The 23,844-nt window shown below is 50.2% G+C and overlaps 13 protein-coding genes across 13 annotated transcripts; 5 read left to right on the forward strand and 8 right to left on the reverse strand.

The window, feature by feature from the left end:
- Positions 1-343: 343 nt before the first annotated feature.
- N7496_000230 (uncharacterized protein) lies at positions 344-738 on the reverse strand (the record flags this gene model as incomplete). The annotated part of the gene is made up of 2 exons (XM_056693161.1): positions 344-605; positions 668-738. The coding sequence occupies 2 exons, from the start codon at positions 736-738 to the stop codon at positions 344-346; spliced, it is 333 nt and encodes a 110-aa protein (XP_056559890.1).
- A 739-nt stretch (positions 739-1,477) lies between these two features.
- On the reverse strand, positions 1,478-3,079 carry N7496_000231 (arrestin (or S-antigen), N-terminal domain protein; the record flags this gene model as incomplete). The annotated part of the gene is made up of 3 exons (XM_056693162.1): positions 1,478-2,191; positions 2,255-2,827; positions 2,903-3,079. 3 exons carry the CDS (start codon positions 3,077-3,079, stop codon positions 1,478-1,480), a joined length of 1,464 nt encoding a protein of 487 aa, XP_056559891.1.
- A 36-nt stretch (positions 3,080-3,115) lies between these two features.
- Positions 3,116-3,596, reverse strand: N7496_000232 (uncharacterized protein; the record flags this gene model as incomplete). Its single annotated transcript, XM_056693163.1, has 2 exons — positions 3,116-3,292; positions 3,384-3,596. 2 exons carry the CDS (start codon positions 3,594-3,596, stop codon positions 3,116-3,118), a joined length of 390 nt encoding a protein of 129 aa, XP_056559892.1.
- Positions 3,597-4,642: 1,046 nt separating this feature from the next.
- N7496_000233 (triglyceride lipase) lies at positions 4,643-6,199 on the reverse strand (the record flags this gene model as incomplete). Its single annotated transcript, XM_056693164.1, has 9 exons — positions 4,643-4,668; positions 4,736-5,007; positions 5,071-5,200; positions 5,258-5,296; positions 5,355-5,455; positions 5,501-5,502; positions 5,559-5,568; positions 5,637-5,877; positions 5,947-6,199. 9 exons carry the CDS (start codon positions 6,197-6,199, stop codon positions 4,643-4,645), a joined length of 1,074 nt encoding a protein of 357 aa, XP_056559893.1.
- A 417-nt stretch (positions 6,200-6,616) lies between these two features.
- Positions 6,617-7,305, reverse strand: N7496_000234 (uncharacterized protein; the record flags this gene model as incomplete). The annotated part of the gene is made up of 6 exons (XM_056693165.1): positions 6,617-6,787; positions 6,872-6,972; positions 7,033-7,041; positions 7,114-7,147; positions 7,201-7,239; positions 7,303-7,305. 6 exons carry the CDS (start codon positions 7,303-7,305, stop codon positions 6,617-6,619), a joined length of 357 nt encoding a protein of 118 aa, XP_056559894.1.
- A 295-nt stretch (positions 7,306-7,600) lies between these two features.
- Positions 7,601-7,929, forward strand: N7496_000235 (protein PET117; the record flags this gene model as incomplete). The annotated part of the gene is made up of 2 exons (XM_056693166.1): positions 7,601-7,696; positions 7,756-7,929. 2 exons carry the CDS (start codon positions 7,601-7,603, stop codon positions 7,927-7,929), a joined length of 270 nt encoding a protein of 89 aa, XP_056559895.1.
- A 1,734-nt stretch (positions 7,930-9,663) lies between these two features.
- On the forward strand, positions 9,664-11,520 carry N7496_000236 (indoleamine 2,3-dioxygenase family protein; the record flags this gene model as incomplete). Its single annotated transcript, XM_056693167.1, has 5 exons — positions 9,664-10,157; positions 10,295-10,611; positions 10,685-10,845; positions 10,918-11,220; positions 11,305-11,520. 5 exons carry the CDS (start codon positions 9,664-9,666, stop codon positions 11,518-11,520), a joined length of 1,491 nt encoding a protein of 496 aa, XP_056559896.1.
- A 601-nt stretch (positions 11,521-12,121) lies between these two features.
- N7496_000237 (uncharacterized protein) lies at positions 12,122-12,670 on the forward strand (the record flags this gene model as incomplete). The annotated part of the gene is made up of 2 exons (XM_056693168.1): positions 12,122-12,494; positions 12,558-12,670. The coding sequence occupies 2 exons, from the start codon at positions 12,122-12,124 to the stop codon at positions 12,668-12,670; spliced, it is 486 nt and encodes a 161-aa protein (XP_056559897.1).
- Positions 12,671-13,079: 409 nt separating this feature from the next.
- Positions 13,080-13,382, reverse strand: N7496_000238 (uncharacterized protein; the record flags this gene model as incomplete). The annotated part of the gene is made up of 1 exon (XM_056693169.1): positions 13,080-13,382. One exon carries the CDS (start codon positions 13,380-13,382, stop codon positions 13,080-13,082), a length of 303 nt encoding a protein of 100 aa, XP_056559898.1.
- A 208-nt stretch (positions 13,383-13,590) lies between these two features.
- Positions 13,591-15,673, reverse strand: N7496_000239 (Leucine Rich Repeat domain protein; the record flags this gene model as incomplete). Its single annotated transcript, XM_056693170.1, has 7 exons — positions 13,591-14,289; positions 14,339-14,882; positions 14,942-15,066; positions 15,097-15,231; positions 15,285-15,419; positions 15,477-15,571; positions 15,601-15,673. The coding sequence occupies 7 exons, from the start codon at positions 15,671-15,673 to the stop codon at positions 13,591-13,593; spliced, it is 1,806 nt and encodes a 601-aa protein (XP_056559899.1).
- A 105-nt stretch (positions 15,674-15,778) lies between these two features.
- On the forward strand, positions 15,779-17,637 carry N7496_000240 (uncharacterized protein; the record flags this gene model as incomplete). The annotated part of the gene is made up of 4 exons (XM_056693171.1): positions 15,779-15,958; positions 16,011-16,091; positions 16,149-17,366; positions 17,431-17,637. 4 exons carry the CDS (start codon positions 15,779-15,781, stop codon positions 17,635-17,637), a joined length of 1,686 nt encoding a protein of 561 aa, XP_056559900.1.
- A 749-nt stretch (positions 17,638-18,386) lies between these two features.
- On the forward strand, positions 18,387-19,508 carry N7496_000241 (NAD(P)-dependent alcohol dehydrogenase; the record flags this gene model as incomplete). The annotated part of the gene is made up of 1 exon (XM_056693172.1): positions 18,387-19,508. One exon carries the CDS (start codon positions 18,387-18,389, stop codon positions 19,506-19,508), a length of 1,122 nt encoding a protein of 373 aa, XP_056559901.1.
- Positions 19,509-21,640: 2,132 nt separating this feature from the next.
- Positions 21,641-22,988, reverse strand: N7496_000242 (Zn(II)2Cys6 transcription factor domain-containing protein; the record flags this gene model as incomplete). Its single annotated transcript, XM_056693173.1, has 2 exons — positions 21,641-22,807; positions 22,920-22,988. The coding sequence occupies 2 exons, from the start codon at positions 22,986-22,988 to the stop codon at positions 21,641-21,643; spliced, it is 1,236 nt and encodes a 411-aa protein (XP_056559902.1).
- Positions 22,989-23,844: the final 856 nt, after the last annotated feature.

Genomic DNA, 23,844 nt, shown 5'->3' on the forward strand with positions numbered 1-23,844 from the left:
GCTCACGCGGAGGTACGCTAACCGGATTGGGACTAATGCCTCAGGTTGCGGCCATCAGGGTAAATATTATTTAAGAGTATACGATGTCTTTTTGAATGTATTTGTACGTTAATATTCCTATTTGAGTTGACATCCTCTAGGTGCTTGAACTAGAGTACACAGACTTGCGACTCTTTAATATGAAGCAAAATGTATGACGGCGCGTTAGCAGTCCACCCCGGTTAGATCCAGTATCTAAGCCTCTAGGGTGACACGCTAAAATAGAGATCGCCGCTTACTGCGAATCTTCAACGTCGGTTCTTTCGTTAACCGCAATTGCAACAGCACGCTCAAAGTCAGCGGCTTACGCCTCGGAGATAGGAATTTGCCCTTTGAATTCTGCAATTCGCACCTCGAATCGTGCCTCAGTCTCTGCGAGGCGCTCCTCGTAGCTAGCAATCTGCGCTTCAGAGCTAGCTATACGCGCCTCGACTCCAGCCATATACACCTCAGAGTGAGTCTCGAAACCGGCGACACGAGCTTCGACCTCGGCCTCAGCCTCTGCAAGGCGCATTTCACGTTCAACATCAGAGACATTAACGTATTTCTTCTCAACCACACAGCTTCTATTGAATCAATTAGTGCCTTTTCTGTAACGATTATAAAGAAACGAACCCGGTTGAGGAACCTTTTATACTTCCAACGTCCCTTCTGAGTGCCCTTCTCCAGCCGGGAGGCATATAGTTTTACGAGGAACATGGCCACGATGAAAGTAATGAATATTGGTAGGGTAGGCATCGAGTCCGGAATGTTCTTAACTGGGCAGTGTGGTTAGTTAGTCGTGTAGATGTGTGATGCGGTGTCTCTGCTGGTTTCGTTACGTTGCGTTGGGGGTTAAACACGTAGAGATGATACGCACTTGCACTGTAAGATATATGAAGTGGTGATTGAAATAAACTAATCGGCACCTTCTCGAAACTATAACACCATCGCCGCTGCCGAAAAGTCTCGAGTTCTACTATTGTCAGGAACTAGTAACGTGTTATGAGAATAACCGCACGGTAGCCTGCAACGGCTGTCTTCGAATCAGCCACGGTATGGCTTGGATACTTCGGGATTGAGCACGGTACGCATATTCGCTATAAGCTAGGACGTTTCACGGCTTGTTACAATCATATAGTGGATTCCATAGGTTTGAACCTCTGGTTCAAAAGACATCCAGAAAGATCGGTTTTGTAAAGGAAGTTGAAAAGCATATTTCTAGACCTTTTCTCCAATGTCTCGATTCAGACTTTTGAATTGCCACTGTAGTATTATGCTAGAAAGACCAGTTATCCCCAGTAATGCAGCCAACCTTTCCTATAAAACGACCAAAAAAAACTCTCTAAGAATATGATCATGATAATGGGTATCAAGTAATGCAGTTGGTGGTAACGATAAAGGCGATAAAAGTGTTGATAAAAAGGCTGTCCGGAATTCAGACACACAAAGATATCACTCAATGCGGCCTATTCGAACTCTGCGGTACAGGTTTCCTTGTCGGAACACCCAAATTCATAGGCCGCAAATTATTCCGCGAAGGTCGACGCTCAACCGCATTCGGAGGCTGTAGCTGCGTCTCCGCGACAAGCTGGTACTGCGGGGGAGTTTCTTCGCTGGCCTGATTCCGCGGGACTTTCATCATGCTCTGAGAACGTCTGACAGGCGAGGCGGGAGGGGATCCAGAGTGCGACTCGGGCGGGGTGGTGGGTAGCATGTCAAAGGACTCGGAAGAAGAACGGCCCTCGCGGCTTGGAGGTGCCCAGGAACCCTCAGCCGCGGGGCCGTCGTCACGGGCCTTTCCCGTTCGGACTGGGGATTTGGCATCAGTTCCAGATTCCACTGTTCTTCGGGAGGAAGAGGCGGCTGGTGGGTGATACTCGCGGCGTGGTCCATCTACCGGGCTTAGATTTTCTGCCATTGCGTCCTCGTAGCTGGGGGGTGCGTCGTCGTATGCTGCACCTGCGTCTGCTGGTACGGGGCCGGTGCTTGGCCGTGGTGGCATTGGGGGTCGGCTAGTTTCGTTGGATGTAGGCCAGGAAGGTTTAGATGTGGGTTTGGAGGGTGATAGTTGTGGTGCGGCAGCTGCCATGGCATCTAGGAGGGCCTGAGGAGGTGCGATTCCAGAGTAGACCTTGATTGGCATTCTCAAGGGGAGCACGATAAGCTGAGGCTGTTAAAGTAAAAGGTTAGCCCAGGTTTTCAGGATAGGAGAGGTCTGATAATCGATGCCTACCTTCATACTTCCGTAAGTGCCGTGAGTCAACCCAACTCGTACTTCCAACTCGTAGCTTCTCTCGATATTACATGTCTCGAAGGACGGCGCAACCGAATTAGGAAGTGGTAGTGCACTCCACAACTTTGGATCGATGGTCCATTCGGTGCCAACGGCATCTCCTGGTTGTCCCAGGGCAATCCCCATATTACTACGACTCATGACAACCCATGAACCGCTTTCCTGCCGTGTCAAGTCATGTGCCAGAATCTTAGTATATGAGATGAGTTCAATCTGCAGCATTTGCAGGAAGATAGTCTCCGGGGAATCTGACAGCTTCTTAGCCATCAGGCGGAGCGGAACCGGTTCGTTGCAGGTCAAAATAGAGGGATTTGGAAGTCGAGCATCCACTGAGACTCGAGGAGGCTCTGTCTCCATTTCGCGGAATGGGTTGGTATTTCGATTGAAGATACTGTTCTTCTTCCTTGGCGCATTCGGCACTTTAGAGAATTGGTGCTGTCTCCTGGCATATGTCTCCTCATTGGGATTCCCTGTTCTTGGTGGCTCGATTGGGAGGAAGTTCAAAGGTACGATCTAGAATACTAGTTAGTCGAGCTGGTCCACGCGAACATGAAAAGATACTCTTTCTCAGTTCCGTTATAAACTTACAGAACGAATATTCTCTTTATAGAATTGGGGTCTGATGACAGTGGCCTTGATGAAATACTCGATTTCGGCCATACCGGGAAACCCACTCAAGGATGGAGGCAGGGTCTTTTTGACATGTCGGGTTGTATCACGGGCCATTTCCACCTTCAGCCCTGTGGTGATGAGGTTGGTTCGCATGCTGTTGGTCGCAGTGCAGGAATTGTTGAAAGGGAACTAATCAAGAGTTAGATACTCTCCAAGGAATATGTCTGCGCTTGTAAAATCAAGACAGCTGACCTTGAAGTTGAATGGGTATTCATAGGAACCTGGCGCAAAAGTGTACGAGGTTGCTGGTGATCCTGTCTGCATAACACCCGGTGTAGGAAAGACGGTCGCAACTTTGTAGAGGATCTGTATACCAAGTCAGCAAATACTGCTCCCATATCATCGCAATACCAAAGCTATAGCAGCGCTCAGGCTACCAGCTCCATGGATCTCTCACCTTGTGAACCTCCAGCTCCGTCCGTTTCTTATCCGAGTTGACATGGTGAGGATGGCGAAGGCCAGACAGCCGGGTACGGCTCACGCCCTCCAGCTTCACCTGAATACCTCCAATTGCAGTTTCCGTGGGAAGGTGCAGCACGACCTTTCCCGACAGAAAGTCGAGGTTGGTATAATGCGTGTGCCGACTATCCAGGAAGATTGTTGCGGACATGGCGGCGCGCGCCCGGAGCCCCGGAGTCTCGGTCTCGGCGTAATTTCCGCTGTCGATCTTTAAGGAGGAGGATTGATCGGGTCGGGAGGCGTGGATCGGGGATGCGACAAGGATAGATCTTCGTGACGTGAAGAGTCAAGAGTGGAGCAGGGAGATTTATTGAATTGCAGTGGGATGTCGAAGGAGGGGAGGAAGGATTAAAAAGCAAGTGGGAAACCGGGAATGACGTTGGGGGGTGGATGTTCGGATCAACTGATTCCACCCGTTCTTCAAGCTCCTGTAAGGGTACCCAGCTGGTAATCCTGTCTATGCCTAGAAGGCCCGGATCATTCGAGAGTTTAACTGGAGCTGCGCCCCATCCACAGCCACTAAGCCACCTTGGTCCATAGGTCTGTTGTGGTTCGTTTTTCGGCGATACGAACGGCTCCTGTTTGTCTGGGATAGTATCAAGATGAGACCTAGTTCAAGGTAGCCTAGCATATCCTACGTGCCATATCCTACGTGCTACTATGCAACATCTTTTAAAAGGGACCAATTTACTTCTACGAGGTTAAAAATAAGTTCCTCAATAGGACTCCGACACCCTGTTTTGGAAAATTCTAGATTGTATACAATGCATGCCGAAGCTCCAGGCACCAGAATTTCCGCCCAGTCGAATGACCTGCTGGTACAACATCTCAGCGGCAATGAGCAATTGCGCCTCCCTCGACGTAACAAGAATAGATGATCATGCAGTCTCATGCGACCTAAATTTATTTAAAATCCTATTGTCGTTATGCCGTGAAATGTGCCTCGAAAATATATTCCGAAGCTTGATCCGCGGCCCGCGATATTCTAAACCGGGCCGTAGTATCATTCTTCGATGCCCGTAGACTTAAATGAACCACCTATAAGGTTACCCAAGAGGATGGGCGAATGATTGTTCTAATAGAATGCGAATGGGTTTAAGAATATTACACCAATGCCAAAACTGTACAAAACTAAAAATGCAGGGTATCAATGATCTATGCCTATGCCGCCACCACTGCCACAACCATCACCACCCCCTAAAGCCCCTCATTCGCCAACATATCTACCCAGCAAATCAGAAAATCAGTAATCACATGGATCTCCAATCCACAACTCGAACTTGTACTTACCTGCAATATCTAAGTAGAATGCAATAGCATTGAACTTCCGCGGTTTGCCCGTCACTTCCGCAGCCAGCCACTTCAGCCGATTCGTCCAATTGATCAAATCAAGATGGCTGACGCCTACAAGCGTCCCCTTATATCCTGCTTCGCCACCCCAGAGACTACTAGCCACGCTGACGAGGCCGTCATTGGGACCTTCTGCTTCAGCGAGGATCCGGTGCGAGAGTCGGAAGACGGACCATAGACTGGGCTGATCGCATGCGCCGTAGGAGAAGTACCTGGTCGTGGATTAGTTATGGGATCAGAAAAGATAAACAGGTTAGTAAGTGCTGGAAACCCACCGAACGCTATCTATGTCTGGCGTGTTTGGGTTGAATGTTTCGGACATGTACTTTCGAGTTAGCTGTGCAAAGGCGCCGGTCTCGATGTTGAGTTTGTTCAGGGTATAGTATATCTGAGGTAGAAGCTCGGCTATAGTAGTTGGTGAGTTCGAAGTCTCCTTAGTTAAGATATAGCGCGTCGGCGTACCTCCGATTTGATCGAAACAGAAATCGGCAACGGCAGAACCTGTTGCGAAAACCATCAGCTTCTAGGTAAATCGTCTCCAATTACTGCACTGGCATACCTCGATGGGGAGTGGCAATAGTAGTGAGTGACAACACTTTGAACTTCTGCGGTTGAAGACGACTAATCATGTACCGAGAGTCAAGGCCCCTTTGTGACTTGCTATTAGATATTGAATCAAAAATGGTGTCGCGAATTGTATCTCACCCCTAAATCCATATTAGCCCATGCTCACAACGACCACTAGATTTGGAATATAACTCACCATGCTATGACTGAATATAAGCCAGTCCATAGGTCAGCTCTCGTATCGTAAGTACCCATGTTCATGCCAACTACTCACGCAATGATATTCACATCCTTCCCCCGCGCCCCAATCTCAATATTCCGCGCCAATTCCTCCGCACGTTCCTCAATAGAAGCCGACGGCGGTACAGTCGCAGTAATAACCTCAACACCCTGTGCCGTCAACGCTTCCTTGATACCACGCCAGTACTGAACACCCGGAAAGTAGCGACCCGCAAGCCGAAGTTCATCGAAGCCAAGCAGACCGTGGGCAAGGACGACGGGATGTTTTGGAGCAGCTGCATCGCAAATGCAAATAAAAATCTTAGCATACTTTCAACAGAACGTTGCATATATTCAATGCGCACCGTAGCTGTCTCGGACTACCGAGTACTGGTCGTGGATGACCCGGCCATGGTCCTCTAAACGCGGCTCGAGGATAGATCCCGAGCTCTTTTGGGACGAGTGATATGTTCGGTATGCGGAACGAGGGACTCCCCGGCGAATTGAACGCCGGGCTAGGTGGTTGCCGGTCGTTCTTGAGATAGCAGCCGCATATCCCATGGTCGGCTCTGCGCGACGCGGTTGGAGCTGGGGAGGAATGACGCAACGGATAGACATCGTGCTGGTGCCTGAGGCTGCTATCCGGGGTATGTGATGATCGTTCCAACTGGACGAGACATGGGATTTGGGGACTACAGTATTTGGCATTAGAATCAAACTGAGTGCTATACAGAGCCTCAAGGCAATCAGCTGTGTTTTCTCTCCTAATAATTTTGGACCGTATCCGATTAATGAAGCGATGTTCTGAAGTTACTCATGGTGCCTGTCATGTTGAGTAACATGTAGTAAGTACTTGTTTTAGCAGTAGCAATTCTTTCGTCCTTGGATCATCTAAGGAGAACTTAAAAACGAAAATGTGACTCTGTGAGAAATAATCATATTCCCCGAAGAATGGATATCGATGAATAGCCCCGAAAGCGCATCTCTAACAACGGTCGCAATACAAGAAAACAAAGAATCCGAAAATGTCCAACTCTAAACCTGCACAATCTTCTCCGGCACCGTGGGCTTCACGTCGGTCGTCGCCTTGATCAGGTCCTCGACAACCTTGTCGCCCTGCTTCTTGCCGGCAGCCTCGATCTCCTTGAGCTTCTCCTCGGCCTCCTTGTTGGCATCTTCCTCGGCCTTCTTGAATCCGCTCGAGTGCTGCAAAGGAAAAAAAGCAGTCAGTAGGGTTACTCCTGAAGCAAAGTTGCAACACCAATTCCGTCACCAAGCGGGGCATCTTACCTCGGCCTCGAACTTCTTGTATTCTTCCTCCTTCTGGTTGCGGTACTCTTCAATCTCCTTCTGAGCCTCCGACTTGGCGTCCCTTATCCGCTTGGTGCGATCTATGGCAATAATGGTCAGGTTGATAGCGCATGTCTATCGGGGGATTCTGAATCTCGTACATTCTCGGGCTATTAACGATCGAGCATGTCAGTACATAATCAGAGACAGTGAACAGTGGGAAGAATGCGGAGACAGCCTACCTTGCTGGACAATCTTCTGAGCCTCTCTCTCAGCCTAGAAACAAAATTAGCGCATTATACTAGTATTCGACGCTCTCGAGCACGTACATCGAGGAGGGTCTGAATGCCCGCGGAGTTCTGAGCCGACTGGAATCGACATCAATCAGCATGGTCACCCTCAACACAGTTATTCCCGACGTCTTATCTCACCATCTTTGCCCCAAAAACCCCTCTTAATATCCGATGAAAAAAGAAGTAGACAAGAAATGGTAATAAATGCGGGCGACGAGGATGCGGAGCTTGGAGCTTCGATCAGCCACGCATGACCCCCCAAGGCGGTGGGGAAAGTGTACTGCCAGTAATCTCCGCCTTGTGATAGCACGATACTCCGCCGCGCATTTTTGGCCGATCGGAAGGTCCAGGCTCGCCTCAACATCCATTGGGAGGTTTACTTTTCGGTTTGCATTGTGCATATTCGGTGTTTTTGGCATTATTTACTCGATTTATCATGTCTCGCGCATCAAAATTGACCCTGGCCGCCACGGGCCTGGGTACTGCGGGCATTGTCTACTTTGTCCACTGGGCTCAAGAAAATGACAGGGCGGTATGTACTGGACTTAGATTTTGGTATGACAAATGCTAATAGCCTCATTTTCTGTACAGGCTATGCACAGGGGCGTCGAGCGCGACATGGAAAAGCAACGAATCCGTCAAGAGCGACAGGCCGAGTTCGAAATGCAGAAACGCCTTGAGCAGGAATACCTCAAGCTTCAAACTGTTCACAGCACAACCGATGGCACGGATACAGCCGGTCAGAGTACGAGTACGGGGTCATGACAATGAGGTGGAGGTTGTGGTGGAGGAATTGCAAGGGTCTCTGATCCAGTGATCCCGGCCTTCAATGTACCATGTCGTCTCTACACTGCTAGGGACAAAATAAGTACATTGTTCCGGTCACTCAAGAGGCGCCGGGAGATCTGGAGCCTGCAACTCATGGGTTCACTCAAGGTGTGATACCATCTGAGTACCGTGTACGATATATCCTACTGTATATTATTTTGATCACGAAAGACATTGTTTTGTTTATATCGGAAGGGACTCTTGACCTCAATTGGCTGGATAAAAACACTACTCAATGTATGTTACATCGCGGCTAATTTGGCTAGGAAATCTAGACGTCCTCCCTGTTGTCAGGTAACGCGAGCTCAGTTTTGCTACCAAGATGCGGTGCCGTCTAGCTTCAAGGTAAAACAATATCTTGACTCGACTCTCCAAAGTCTCTAGCCTTAGGGTCCCTTTCTCAACATGACAGGATGACTTCTGAATGGATATTTCTAATATGTGAAGTCAAAATCATACATTAGAGAGGTAATACCACATACAATGCTGTCCCATTCGAGTGTAGGAACATGCAAATCTTGCATGCATTTGCCTCTTCCTGGGCACCCTATATCTAGCGATACTTAGGCTCATATTATGGATTAGAACTACTGTTTTCGCCCTGCCAATTAATATCCTTTATTGCATCTGATACTTTAGCAAGCACGATAGCTATATTCTAAAGCCAAGATCTTGCTATAAGATAGGAAGATAGAGAGTTATTGGCAATTATTCCAGCTGAATTACACAAAATATTACAACTCTGATGCTATTGATGGTGGTAGATTGACCACATCGCATCCCTCCGTCGTACAGTTTGACAGCGGTATATCAAATCGGGCCGATGCACCCAAAAAGGCCGGTTATTATCGGAGGCCGGCTGAATTCCGGCCTCTGGGCGCTAGGAAAGTCTAAATGGTCCTTATCGGCGAATCAAATCGCGGGATTTGGATCTCCAAACTTGGCATCGGGTGGAATATAGAGGTATAAGCATGGCCTGCTTGAAGGGAATCTTCTTATAATGACCATATTCTGGGATGAATGTGGCGAATTTCTAATCCAGAAGCATCTATAGGATCGATCTAGACCTGTTTTATTAGACGTTCTAGTGCTGACCCCACGAACGAACTGTTTGCGCGGGTCCCCAGACATTGCTGAAAAAGGCTTAGCGCGTTCCCGTGACCATATGCTGCCCTCCTTCGCTGGGCAGTTGTATAGAGCATCTGGATAGACGAGAGGAAGTCTAAATATCATATTTCAACGTGGGAATATGGTATAAGTGCTCCTATACTATATCTATGATGATCAGACCCCTTAAACTCAGTTCAACCCGCGATGTCACCGGATCCACGCCAAGTTGCGTTCTCTTTCGTAATGGTGGACTTGAGGCCGGAATTGATACCGGCCTCTGAGTATTATAAGAATCGCCTCCTTTCCCGCCCAAAACCCCGTTCGTTTCATTCTTCTTTCCATCTTCCAAGAAGCCTTAACTTTTCTCTCTACTTTTTTGGCCCACTTTCTTTGGTTACTTGGTTCCTGACTTGGTTCTTTTGGCCCTGGGACTTGGCCTTTATACCCCGTTCACATATCAAACCTTCTTCTACTTAGGCACTTTGCCCTTTTATCTTCCACCCTTGACCCTTTGCACCTCTTTGTGTTACTGGATCTTGGTTATCACCTTCCATTATCATCATGACTCGGACTCAAGTTCCTTTCCCTTCCCCTGCCACTCTGAAGCGGTTCCCCCATATCCATGATGACCCTTCCACCCTGTCCCATGCCCTAGACCCCTTCACCATCACCACTTCCACCGGCTTCCTACCCTATCAGACTGCCCCCTCAGAGCTTCCCGAGGCCTTCAAGGCTCTTGCCTCCTTGGTTGAGCGGCTTCCTGTCGTCAAGCTTGATGGGAATCCTGGTCTGCTGGCCACCTATGAGCTGGGTCCTGCTACTGAGGCCGAGCTCACTGACCTGACCGATGAGGTTGAGAAGCTTAAGTTGCCCAATGGAGAATGGGATCGCTTCACAATTGCTGCCGTCTTCCGTGACTACACCTTCCTGGCCTCGTCCTACCTCCTCGAGCCTTGCTGGGAGAACTGGTGCAAGAACCCGGACCAGGGCTATGGTCTTGGCCGTGAGCTCTTGCCCAAGTGTGTCGCTCGCCCTATGTATCGCTGTGCTCAGATGTATGTCACCCTCTCTTAACCTCTTACCCTTCCGCCTCTGTCACTTCCCTATCCTATGCCTAGTTCATCAGTCTATCCTTGCTGGACATGACCTAACTCGATGTATTATCATACAACATGTACTAACTATTACATAGCTTGGACCTACCCCCCTTCATGTCCTATGCTGCCTCTTATGCTCTCTTCAACTATACTCTCGCCGACCACTCCAAGGGTCTGGAGGAGTACTCTAACCTCCGTCTGGTGCGCGCCTTTGAGCGTGGCCTAGACCCCAAGAGTTCAGAGGCTGGCTTCATCCTGACCCACGTCGACATGGTCAAGGAGACTGGCGCACTTATTGGCGGTGCTCTCAAGGTCATCGACACTCTTGAGCAGCACGGCCCTCGTCCTGACATCAACGATGGTTTCCGTGAGATCCTCCAAGCCATGGAGAAGATTGAGGCGTCCATGGAAGGTATGACCACTCTCCCTTACATCATGCTATACTACGATCAATATAGTATTGAACTATACTGACGTCTCAATAGACATGTGGGGTAACTCCAAGCCTGCCGAGTACCTCTCCTTCCGCGTCTTCATCTTCGGCATCACCAACCAATCCATGTTCCCCAACGGCGTGATCTACGACGGCGTCGAAGACAACCAGCCCCTCTCCTTCCGCGGCGAGAGCGGTGCCAACGACAGTATCGTAAGTTCACCACAGCACACCACCTCCCTCAGCCTCCCTGGAAAGCACCGCTAACAAGAATCTCCTCTATAGATCCCCCTCCTCGACCACCTCTGCCAAATCCCCATGCCCTCAACCCCTCTCACAAAGATCCTCCACGAATTCCGCGCCTACCGGCCCCTCCCTCACCGCGAATTCCTCACCTACGTCCGCGAAAAGGCCGAGGAAATCGGTGTGCAGGAGTACTCCGTCCAAGACTCCGAGACAGCCGTCCTCTTCCTCCGTGTCCTGAACCATGTGCGCAGCTTCCGCTGGCGTCACTGGCTGTTTGCCCGCGAGTATATTATTCGCCGCACGCCTCATCCCACTGCTACCGGTGGCAGTCCCATCGTGACGGTAAGTAAACTAGATACCAAACCCGGAATTAATCCTTTATGATGGCTTGAATAGATGCTAATGAGGTACTCTTTTGTTGAACAGTGGTTGCCCAACCAGCTCTCCGCTGTGATGGAATTGATGATTTCCATCTACGATCGCTATCTTGCGCCGAAGGAGGGTGTCACTATCGTCAATGGACAGGAAGATCTTATTGCCTCGCACCGGAAGCAGGTCGAGCCTATGATGGAGCTTGTGCGTGACCAGAAGGAGAAATTGGCTAAGGAGGTTGAAAAGTGGTGCCAGGAGCGTGGGGTTTAGATCTAGATTGCTTTGCCTCTGTTACTTTTTTTTCTTCCTTTTCGTGGACATAAAAGAGCGTCCAGATTTGCTGGTGTAAATATGATTTCATGATTTTCTGAGTCTATTAAGAGTATTTAACTCCCTCACTTAGAACATTACAATACCCGCGGCCGACTACAAGCAGAACGTGTGGTTATAGGTACCTGGTTCCTATGGTAGTTTCCAAGAGTACAAGCCGTCATATTACAAAAGTGTAAGAGCCGCAGAGCCGCAGGCCTTAGCAGCAGCCACTGTCAAGGACCACCCAGTCTACTGCGAAGGTAAGCTAGGCAATGTCACAGCATCCCCCAGTACATACAATAGACTATTATAGAAAGGGTGTATCAAGTTGACGCCCTTTCGAACAAATCATATACTTCTATTTACGCGCCGACATCCAAGCAACCACCACCAATCATCTATTCAAGGCAACAAGCCATAATTGAGAGGCAACCAGTTCTATCCTTGTTGTCTCAGCTACATAAATAAGAGCAAATCTAGGTTCCCCGACGCTTTAGAGACCATCGTTTCGTCCGAAAGTCCCACTCGGTTCCCTTCTATCGTCCGGTCTTATACAGTCATGGTACCTGCCAAGAGGAAGAATTCCACCACAATACCCTCCCAGGATGGGACATTCACCGCCACACTATCCCCATCCGGGAAAGTTACCCTGAAGCCCATAGCAAAACCAACCCCGCCGTTCGGAAGCGGGAGCGTGTCGGAAACCCATCCTCCTAGCGCCCTTAGTAGTAGTAGGAACGCAGACCTAGGACCTACTCCACCGGGCCTTGCTCGCCGTGGGAATACTCCCCAGCCACCAAATGCGGCACCCCAGAATGGCCTCGCGCAGGACACGATTCCTATTCTGCAGAGGAGATTCACCGAGCTCGAGGGCGGCCGGGTGGTAAGACCACCGGATGGAAGATCGTATGGTAGATCTTTCTTGAATACGTGTAAGTTTTGCCAATCCGTTTGGCTTGTCGTATATGTTCCGCTAAGAGTGCCGGGGTCGATAGTGTGTCGGGGTTGGAAGGCTAGCGAGCAGTGGGCGAAGGAGCATCCGCTTACGATGTTCCTGATAAGCGTGCCTCTGTCAGCTGCTGGTGTGGGCCTCTCATTTAAGAAGTGACGAACGGAGACGGTCTGACTGATATAGCTATATGTCTATTTTTTATTGACAGTCATGTTTCTAGGGGGAATGGGGTTGATTGGGAAGCCACCAGAGTGCAAGTGTCAGCGTCGAGGGCTGTTATAACTCAAATAGCAGAGCGTTCTTGAACTGGGGTAACTGCAACCACTTATAGTCCATTCTTTGATTCATTCTCCACCCCTTTTAGTGGTTATTATATTGTTATTGCATGGAATACAGTCCCGGGACACTACAAAGCATATTGTTCAGTTCGAGAGTTGAGAAACCTGGATTTGAGAGTTCATAAACACTAATGCCAGATATACACTCGAGCATCGACACTATCCAAGCAAACCTCCACTGGCGGTTGGGTAGGAAAGGGATGCCGCGGAGTTGTGGGAATAACATTTCAGACTCCTTGACGCTGAGCCGGTAGGATTGGAGCGAGGTGGGGCGGCAGTGAGACAGGGCTTGGGTAGCGATGAATATCGAGGGAGTCCCGCAGAGGGTACATCTTGGTGGGACTTCCAGCACGCTCAATGTCGGCACTATTGATGGCATTATTCGGCGAGCCTGATAGTATCGTCTGCGTTCTCGGCGGCATCATGAGCACACTTTTAGCATACGTCGCACAGTCTTTAGCGGCTGCAATGTGCTGTGTCGGTTCCAATGGCCAGCCCAGGAGTATCAAGGGTACTTCTGATCCAGCCATGAACTGCTGCGTTGTTTTTCTTGCCTTGCGTCATGATTGAGGTTTGAAATGGCGTAGGGTGTAGATGAGCTAATGGGTCCTCGGTGATGGAGCGGAAGAGAAGAGGTATTGCAGGTATCGGAGAGCATAAAGGGCACGTCGAGGAAATCGCACCAAGCAAACTGCATGAAAAATTCCCGCTTATGATTTCCAGCAGGGGTGAAATACTTCAAGTAATCACCTCCAGCCCCCTCTCTCGCCCATAGGCAACAGCATCCGAAGAGACCCCCTCGCAGCCTCGAACAAACAGCCGATCAAGCTTAGCACCCTCCCGAGAATCAGAACTCCGTGCATCAGCAAAAAGGCGAATAGTCACACCCGTGATCTGCGTATAGGACAAGTTGAGCACTTTCAACTCGAGAAGCAGTGTGAAAATACGATGTGCCCCGACATCGTCCACGCCACGCATATGTGTAACACTAAGCTCCGTCATCTTCTCCAGCTTGGGGTTCGGTACCTCCGTGCTCTGAATCATATCGAAGAGATCGTAGATTCTGAGGTTGAAGCATTCGTTCAGATACAACGTTTTGATTGGAGCCTGGGCGTCGTTGATGAAGACCGGAAGGGTTTGGGGCGAGATGAATCCCGTGTCTATGAAGATGAGTGTGTGTAGATTCGGGAGTGGCCCATCTCGCAGGTCGAGGTATGTAGGTCGTCTTGCTGCTCCGCCTTGGACATGGAGGTGTTCAATGGTGTTTGGTAGAAGGGTGCAGAGGTCCTGTTCGATGGTTTTCCCACGGAGCTCTAGTCGGCGGAGATGGGGTAGATGACGGTCTGGGCCATGGGGGAAGGTGTATATGTTGTGTACCTCAGGGTCGAAGTCAAGGCGTAATTCTTCCAAGTTTGGGTACACAGGAGATTCACTGTTCTAGAGAGCTGTTAGCTTTGATTGAAGAGTTGGATAATAATTTACTCACCTCAAATAGCCCCGGCACCGATAATGCAGCCATATGCTGTGCCGTAGGCTGAGGCATGGTCTGCCGCGAGGCCAACGTGATGCTTTTCAGATTTGGAAGACTCTTGGGCCATTGACCAGAGTTGTAAAAGTCCATGTTTGAGCTCTTCATATTCCACAATGCGATGCGCTCAAGTTTTGGCAGGTCTGCCAGCAGCTTGCCGAAATAGTCATGAGAGATGGGCATATCTGCTGAAAGAACAAGGCTCTTTAGTTTCTTGCTGCCTCTGAATTTCTGGTAGAAGTCCTTGCAGTCGTGGGATACCCAGAGCTCGAGATGTTCAAGGCGAGGACAGCGGCTTAGAAATTCCAATGTCTTCGGCGTTGAAGCTGCAGATAAATTTTTGATAGTGGCGTGGGTAAGCATTGCCTTTGAGCGCCGGATGTACGACCTAATTGCAGTCCATGGGACTTTTCCACGAGCCCCGGTAAGGTCGATATTCATCCACAAATTTGTCATGGAGCCGAAGAACCGCTCCCAGTCTTTGCAGACACGGAGAATTCCCCTGAAGATTCGGATCAGAAGATGGGATTTAAGCGGTTGGGTAGAGTTCCGAAGACTTACACGATCTGCTTGAAGGAAAATTGCTGAATCACTAATACCGCAATCTCAAGTGGTAGCATCGTAAAAGGGTCATGTCGATTTAGACGCATGCGATCCTCTAGTTTCTTATGTAGTTGTTCCAGCATCTATAATCACATTAGTTTAACGGGACTGACATCGACATCATCTTGGTGACGAACCCCTCGTCGTGGATGCTCACTCGGGAGCATCTTCAAGCCATAGGCATAAATCTCCAAAGCCTTCTCTGGCTTGCCCTCGAGGATCAAGACTTTGCCACATCGCAGGTATCCCTGAACAATGATTAGACCGAAATCATATAGAATAGAACGAGCAGGACACTTACTCGTTCGTCATCCTTGGCAGTTTTGATCATTTGCTTTGCATCGCGTCGTGCCTGGTCATACTGCTCTAGCTTACAGTACGTCGCAGATCGGTTATCCCAAATGCCAATGTTATCCACATTGGGCTGTCTCAATGCCTGATCTCAATTATTAGCATGAGCTGCCCTTTTAGGTTAGAGTGAAAATGGGGCTACCTCTCCAAAGGCCTCAATCGCGGCCTTAAAGTCTCCCTTCTGATACAACTTCTGGCCCTTTTGTTGAGCAACCGACGCTTGAGTCCGCATTGGTTCTGAATTTGCCTCTTTTGACTCGACACACGAGTCTCAGTATCAGGGTTGGCGAGAAACACGCCCTTGTCAAAAGCGCGTTTGTGGTGATCGGCACGTGCCATTGTGGGGACTTGCATTATTTGTTTCTCTGCCCCGCCGGAGTGGCCCATGTTTACTTTCTTCCGCTTTGGATCATCGCAAGCTCTACGCAATAGCAACGGCCCGACATGGAGACGCAAAATCTACAGGCCGCGTCGACATATGTCAACAATCTCCTGCTGGCTCGGGGCCTGTTGAAGAGTGGCCAGGCGATTGATTTCGCCAATCCCGACAACCATGAGGGGGGCACCGATGCCACCATGGCGCGGATCATCAACCTGGTCAATGATTTGGTTTTGAGGAGAGACGTCAGTCATGACTTGTTATTCTGTGTCGCATTCATCCTAATATCTATCACAGCGTGAGGCAGAACACCGCGAGAGCTTGGCGACGACTATTCGAGTGTTGCGCGCCAGCGAGTCGGAGCAGACATTGGAGATTGTATGTACCTCCAGATCAACACAGGAACAAGCATGCTTATTATATTCTGCTTTATAGGGGAAATTAAAAACGAAGGCCTCCGAGTTAACGCGATCCCACGCTCTGGCAGAGGCCTCGGAGCGTGCGCTCAAGTCAAACATGTCAAGTTCCGAAGCCACCATTCGCGGACTCAAGGAACAAGTCCAGCGCATGAAGACCACCGTCCAACAAGTCCGAGCGCAATGCGCCAACGACATTCGCAAGCGCGATCTCGAAATGCAAAGACTCAGGTCACATCTAGCCGAGCGACAACGAGGGAAGCGTGAGGGGTTGACTGTCACTACAATCAACATTAACCCGGCGGCAAAGGGGTCGCAGTTGAGAGCTAGTGGTGGGGAGAGCGTCCGCAATCCCGGATACAGTTTACAACAGGAGACGACCGAATTCTTGACGGAGCTATGCCAGAATCTCAGCGATGAGAACGACACATTGATTGAACTTGCGCGGAACACCGTGACGACACTGCAGGAATTACAAGGATTGCCGGAAGGAGAGGAGCGGGATGGCGATGACGAAGTCTCTGGAATGGCTACAAGCGTTGGGCCACAGAAATCGGCTTCCGCCGTGACCTCGCTGCCTACGTCGTGTGAGGAGCTGTCTACCCGCATGGATGCGGTTCTAGACCACCTGCGCACACTGTTGACTAATCCCTCGTTCGTGCCACTGGAAGAAGTCGAGGTCCGAGACCAGGAGATTACACGACTGCGCGAAGGCTGGGAGAAGATGGAGAACCGCTGGAAGCAAGCAGTCACCATGATGGATGGTTGGCAGCGACGGGTGGCAGATGGCGGCGACTCGGTACGAGTGGAAGAGCTCAAGCGCGGCATGACTTTGGATCTGAGCTTCGTGTCCACTGAAGATGTCAGCATCCAAAGCCGGCTAGAGACGAGCAACATCTCACCTATTCTGGAGGACCAGCAAGAGGAGGACGCCGAGGCAGAGATGAATGAGACTGAAGACCGGGATCGAGAGCCTGAGACATCGAACCGCCGAGAGACTCGATCCAAGATTCGTAAAGTCCCCGAACGGTCCGATCGAGCGCTGCGAGAGCGCAGTGACAATGCTGCAGCTAGACCTAAGCGACTCCGAAAGGTATCTTTCACGCCTGGCCTACAAGGATCTCCCTGTGAGCCCAGTACGCAAGACGAGGAAACCCTGCAAATCAAAGCGCACAAATCAGAGGCTGTGACTAGGAGGCCTTCGCGACGAAAGACCGAAACCAACTCAGCTCGTCAGGTGAGCGAACCTACCCACGTGAAGGACTGCGACATTCAATACTGACCCTCTCTTTTCATTACAGACTACCACCAAAGACTCGCAACTGAGCGTCTCACAAAAACTTGCTGCCGTCGAAGACGAGGCGCGTCTCGCCGAGCAATCACGCAAAGAGCGCGAATCACGAAAGCGAAGCCGGCCCGAGAAGGCCTTTAGCCGGGCTGGTACTCGGCGGCGGAGTACTCTGACGAGTGACGAGTTGGAAGATCTCATGGGCGTTCCATCGCGGTAGGAACAAAATTAAGTTGGCTAACGAGAAGTGGAATCTAATTTCCGTCTAATTTACACCCCTTGTACATATAACATCGGATGAGCGAGCATTGTAAATATGGAGTCGCTGTTTTCGTTCTGTTGTCATTGTTCGGTTATGAAAATATTCTCTGTGGACATATACTTGTAGAGGGATTCTCGTTTGGCTGTAGGGTTAGGATGTCAATTTCTTAGGGAAAGTGAAGGCAAACCCTCTAGATTCGATGCGTTGGCCAAACCAAAGTGGTAGACAATATCAACCTTTCAAGTGACTCTAACGGTCAAAACGGAGTTCAAGGGAACTACCAACCGCCAAAATCGGTAACATACAACAGTTCTCTCGTGGCTCAGAGTAAATTATTTACTTCACGAATGCTTGCTATAGTCAGATAAACCTTGTGATAAACTATGATTGTTATGTCCTGTTATGCGATCGCCATGCATCGCGCATTATGGGTCAAACTCAGGTCCGTTATCTGAACCTCGGCTCATTTCGATACTCGGTTCTCCGCAATTCTTCACGCAGATCGCCCAGCTAATTTCTCTCCGTTCTACGATTCTCCTCCCTATCCAATCCATATAGGACCTGGTCTTCCTTATCCTCCTCTCCATTATTCTCTATTCCACCACTTCCAGAATTGCACCTGCTCAAGCTTTCTCCACACAACCCCCACGGCGCAAACACCCTCTCCACGAACCCTCAATCGCAACATACCAACCCTCACCCTCAAAATGACCACCTCACCACCAGCAAAAACCTTCACAGGCTGGGTCGCCCACGACGCCACAAACCCCCTCACCTACACAAGCTTCACCCCGAAACCTTTCACGCCCACCGACATCGAAATCCGAGTCACCCACTGCGGGATCTGCGGCACAGACGTCCACACCCTCCGCTCGGGCTGGGGCCCAACCAACTACCCCTGCGTCGTGGGCCACGAAATCATCGGGATAGTCGAACGCATCGGTACCGAAGTCCCAACCCTCCGCACCTCCCCGGCCTCAGCCTCCATCCGCGTCGGCGACCAGGTCGGCATCGGCGCGCAAAGCGGCGCCTGTCTGCGGCCCGAGTGCGAAGCCTGCGCCGACGGCGAAGAGAGTTACTGCACCCGCATGACGGGCACGTATAACGGGCGTTATCCGGATAAGAGCAAGTCGTACGGCGGATTTGCAGCGCGGTGGCGAGGACCGGCGCATTTCGTGTTCAAGATTCCCGATGCGTTGCCCAGTGCCGAGGCTGCGCCTTTGCTGTGCGGTGGTGTAACTGTCTTCGCGCCTTTGCGAAAGTACGGCGCCGGGCCGGGTAAGACCGTTGGTATCATCGGTATTGGGGGGTTGGGCCATTTGGGCGTTCTCTTTGCGAAAGCGCTTGGTGCGGAGCGGGTCGTTGCCATTTCGCGGTCTTCGAGTAAGAAGGCGGATGCGGTGGAGGGACTCGGTGCGGATGCGTTTATTGCTACGGGGGAGGAGGAGGGGTGGGCGAAGACTCACTCGCGAAGCATTGATATTCTACTTTCGACGGTTTCCGGTCCTGGGATGCCGTTGGGTCAGTATTTGCGATTGTTGAAGCGGGATGGTGTGTTTGTGCAGGTTGGAGCGCCGGAGGATGCGTTGCCGCCTTTGATGGCGTTCTCGTTGATTCAGAAGAGTGTTAAGGTGACTGGGTCGAATATTGGGTCGCCGGAGGATATTCGCCAGATGTTGGCGCTGGCGGCGGAGAAGCGGGTTTTGCCGTGGATTCAGAAGAGGCCGATGGAGGATGTTAATGCGGCGTTGAAGGATATGCATGATGGGAAGGCGAGGTATCGGTACGTTTTGGAGAATAAGGATGGAGAGGCGCAAGCGAAACTGTAAATGTGGAGTGCGGTGTTTGGGGGAGGATGTATATAGTTAGTCAATTTTGTACATATTCCAATCGGATGAATGGGGAAGCAGTTGTACCAATTACAGCGAGAAGCTCGCATACCCTAGTCGACTAATTACTAAAACCGAAGTCTCAGAATAGTTAATCTAAAATATGGCTGACATTAGCCCTTGTAGTCCTGATATCTGATTCGAGGTTTCCTCTATACGCGTAGCACAGCCATCTTCACCCCGGGTATAGTTCATCACACTATAAATCCACTTGCACTGCCACACTGCCACACTAACACCATGAATTTAGGCAACCACTGGCTCAAGAGGAAAAGAGAAATCCTTGGATGAGTACTTAAGAGCACTCCATCGCTCTCAATTGCCTTGGGCCTTTTTTCTTTGCTTATCCTTGACTTAACAAGTCACTGTGAAGCTGTGGCTTTGCAAGCCAAGCACGGTTGCCAAGGCATGCCACGCCGCATACAATGCGGTCTCCACCGGACAGAGTGCTAACTGGAGACGAGAAATAGTCAAAAAGCAACTATTAACTTCACACAGCAGTATGGCTTCTATATCTGGGCTTCGAATCGACGAGCATCAGTTGACCACATACTTACCATCCAGGCTGCATCCTGGTTCTTCCCATCGGCCAGTGAAGCACCATTTTCTCCTGAAAAACAAGGCATCCATACAAAAAGCTTAATTCCATGCATCAATGGAAGTTAACACCCTTCCTCCCAATCAACTAACCATCCAGTACCCCAAGTTTCCAACGCCTCAGGCCAACAATCCCCTCGGGTATCTCTCGGCCTTCACCAATACAGTACATACAATACTAACCCCTCCATCACAAAACGCGAGCAATACATCTTACAACCCTATTCACAGCCCTCCACCCTCAGTCCCGTCCTAATCTTACTCTCCCACCGGTTCTGGGTTCAAAAAAGGACATTCCAATCACAGATCCCAGCCAAACCAAACCCACAAACTAAAAACGTGTCACGCACACCAAGTGACACCACAAAAAGCCAAAAACTCTTTTAGCCCTGCCAGGCTGCCACGAAACAAAGAATACACGGAACAGAGGTGGAGCCCGGGATGTGGCCTCGAGCTTCCAGTCTCTAGTCTCCAGGCCCCCGCGGCAAGCCCCTCACCGCTAGGCTTCTTGTGGACATTGGTACGAATGTTTCAAGGGCCTAAAGTACACTATACGAAACATGTTGATTGTTGAAGATACCCTGTCTGGGTTACTGCTAAAGGGATGTATAGATCTTGACAGGACTCGAGTGTCTGTCGATATTATTTTGAGACACTTACGATTCAAGAGAGCCGGTACTGAAACAGATAATATACTGAAATTGGAATGAGATGGGGGTATTTAACTAAAAACAAGGCCTGAAAGTCACAAGTCACAGAAAGAATAATCTCGATACACTTCTGATCCGGTTTATATCACTGGATCTTCCAGATGCCCGAACCGTTTGCCAGGTCAGACACTCACTGGATGCGGCAGTCCTCTTCACCGTCATCTGGTGCGATTTGGCACTTCATTCCCTTGTTGAATGGATGTCATGGGTGGTGTGATGGGTTTTATTTAATGGAAGGTGCTGGGACTATGGCTGGCCGGTTCAAACGGCCCTTTCACTGCAACGGATTCGACCAGAGAAGTTATCGTCGCCGATCTAGATCTTCTCTCTTTGTGGTCGCCCTGGCCAGCACGGAACCCGGCCGTGTGTGTTGTGGAGGTATGTCGGTATGTCCATCGCGTGGAGAGGGTGCTCATGTGGAATAGGTTTTTCGGCTCGGTTCGATGGTGTTGATGCTTACATGCTGACGATGATTCTCCCAGCAGCGTCGGAATGAACTGTGTCGGAATGGTCGAGGGCAGATTGGTGATGCCCAACCATTAAAGATGGTGTATCCCTCACTATACAAAGGAGGGCGATGGAGTTTACGATCGTGGTAAAAATTGTGATCAAAACTCCGGCGTGCTCATGCATGTCGCCCCTTGCAGACTGGCATGGTTTCCAGGCTGACGTCCCGTGATGTTCCCCCACGACTGCATATAAACGTGAGAGCAACGTCTCACCCGTAACTACACAGTGCATTCACTGTGTAGTACTCGCTTGCTCTCACAGAGTATCCATCTTCTCCAGGTAATTCTCACCCAGAATACCAATCATCGCCCAGTGAACAAGCGGTCTCCACTGATCATCCAGAAGCATCCACACAGCCTTCGCAACGCGCACGCACCACTCATCAAAGCACCAGCGATGCTTAAGATACTGCAGCAGCACGCCGAAATGAGCCAACATGACCAGTGCCATAGGCTCACGCTCACGCAACAACTCCAAAAACCGCGGAGGCAATTTGATAGCCCACCGACCGGCAATTACGCTGGAGGTCATCCCGCCATACACCCAGCTCAGCATCTCGGCTATATTATCAATGGTGGCCGTGTATACCTCCGTCTCGTGGGATTGATCACGTGCCCCACAGACTTCATTCGCCTCGTGCAGATTGTTGATCGTCGCGGTGGCGTCTTCGGGAAGTCTCGCGTGCACTTCCTCTACTTGCAAGATAGGCGCGAAGTTACTATGACTGAGATAATCCGCCGGCGAGCGGATAACCTGCTGCACGCCACGGGTTAACACGAGGACCTGGTACAAATCATCGACGCAGGTCCAGGGGTCCTGCACGTCGGGTGTGTGCGGGAAACCAAAGGTATACACCACGACGATACCGGCGAAAGCGAACATGGCCTTGGCATTGGACTCGTTGATGTCGCCGAGTAACTCGCGGAACAGGGCGAGAGCCTGATTCTGGTGCGTGACGGCACGATTGAGATACGCCGCGCGCCTCGAAGTCTCGGGACCCGTTCGGGCGAGATGGAGCGCGGAAAGCGCCAGAATACCGTGCATCAGGAACGGGTGTGCGAGTGCCTCTTCAGGCACGGCATTGCGCCAGACTAGATCTGTGCGTTCATTTCGGGAGAGCGTGTGGTAGGTGTCATTACACCAATGCATCATGAGTTCCAAATCATGCAGATTCAGAGCCGACGTGGGCGTAGCCGCGGGTAACCCGTCGCCGCTAAGCCGACCCAGAATGCCGAGTGAGTCGGCAGGCGGGCTACTTAGAATTGAGTCGCTTGGATGGCCGCTGTCCGAGCCTGACGCTCGAGATGATTGTCGACCCACGGCTGGTTCTTCATTTGCCCAGAGTAAAGAGCTGGACGAGCCATATTCGCATTCCGAATGACGCTTGGCGCAATTGGAGCAGGTTGGTCTGGCTTCATCGCACTGCAGGGGGAGAAAAAAAGGAGGATTCGTTAGAACTAACAATTTTTAAAACAATTACGAAAAAACCAATGCGTGTTTGGCTTTTTATAAAGATCATCACGCGAGTCCATACCTTGACTCGTCGGCGCTTGCATTCCAGACAGCCGTGGCGGGATTTGCGATGTGGTCGACGGAGCGCCATTGGGGGTCATGCACAACAAGCAGATGGTCTAATGGTCGCCATGATCTGGTGGAGAGAGAGAGAGAGAAATTGAGGCTCTTGAAAGGTAAATAAAAGGGAAAAAAGAAGAAGATGTATGAGAAAAGGCTTGATTTCTACAAATTACGAAAAGGAAAAAAAAAACCAAGTAAAAAAAAATTAATTTTCCACAGCCTGGTGGTGAAGCGTAGGCAACAGGATTCATCGTGAACAGAACGGGGTCCGCGGGGAGGGGGAAACCTCGTATGGGAAAACAAAAACAGTAAACTTGGAAAAGTAAATTATCATTCTGGTTAGACGTTACGGGAGCACAAGTCATCACTTACGGAGTATAGTACAGCCTCAGTACTAGCTAAAGCGACCAAGACTGTAAGTCTTGTCCTAGTAACTAACTGGGGACTAGCACCAGGTACGCTTATCTAAGGGCCGAACCCTGTCGATCAAACAGACGGCGAGAAAGGCTTGTCCACCGTTGTGAAACATTGTCTTGCTTCGCTTCGCCAGCACTGCCTCCCTTGGTATTGCTCCATTTTGCTCTATCTGGGCTTAGGGTTGACCTCGACCGGGGCCTTAATTGTGCTGGGCATGCCACTGCGAGGATGTGATTGGACCCGCCCCATGCAAAGCTGAAGAGCGGGGGGCTGGTTCAAATGAGAATATTCAATGGGCTAATTGTCTCGTGGTATCACGCAACCCACGGAATTACACAAGTTTGAAATCTTGTATGGAAGTTAATCGATGGTGGGCTTTCCAGTAATAGGAAGGAGTATAATGCCTAGCCAGCCACAGACTATACAATTTGTATACAATCTCTTGTACGGAATGGAATTACTTTGTA

The sequence above is a fragment of the Penicillium cataractarum genome, assembly GCF_028827025.1.
Source record: "Penicillium cataractarum strain IBT 29864 chromosome Unknown utg000001l, whole genome shotgun sequence".
Lineage (NCBI taxonomy): Eukaryota > Fungi > Ascomycota > Eurotiomycetes > Eurotiales > Aspergillaceae > Penicillium > Penicillium cataractarum.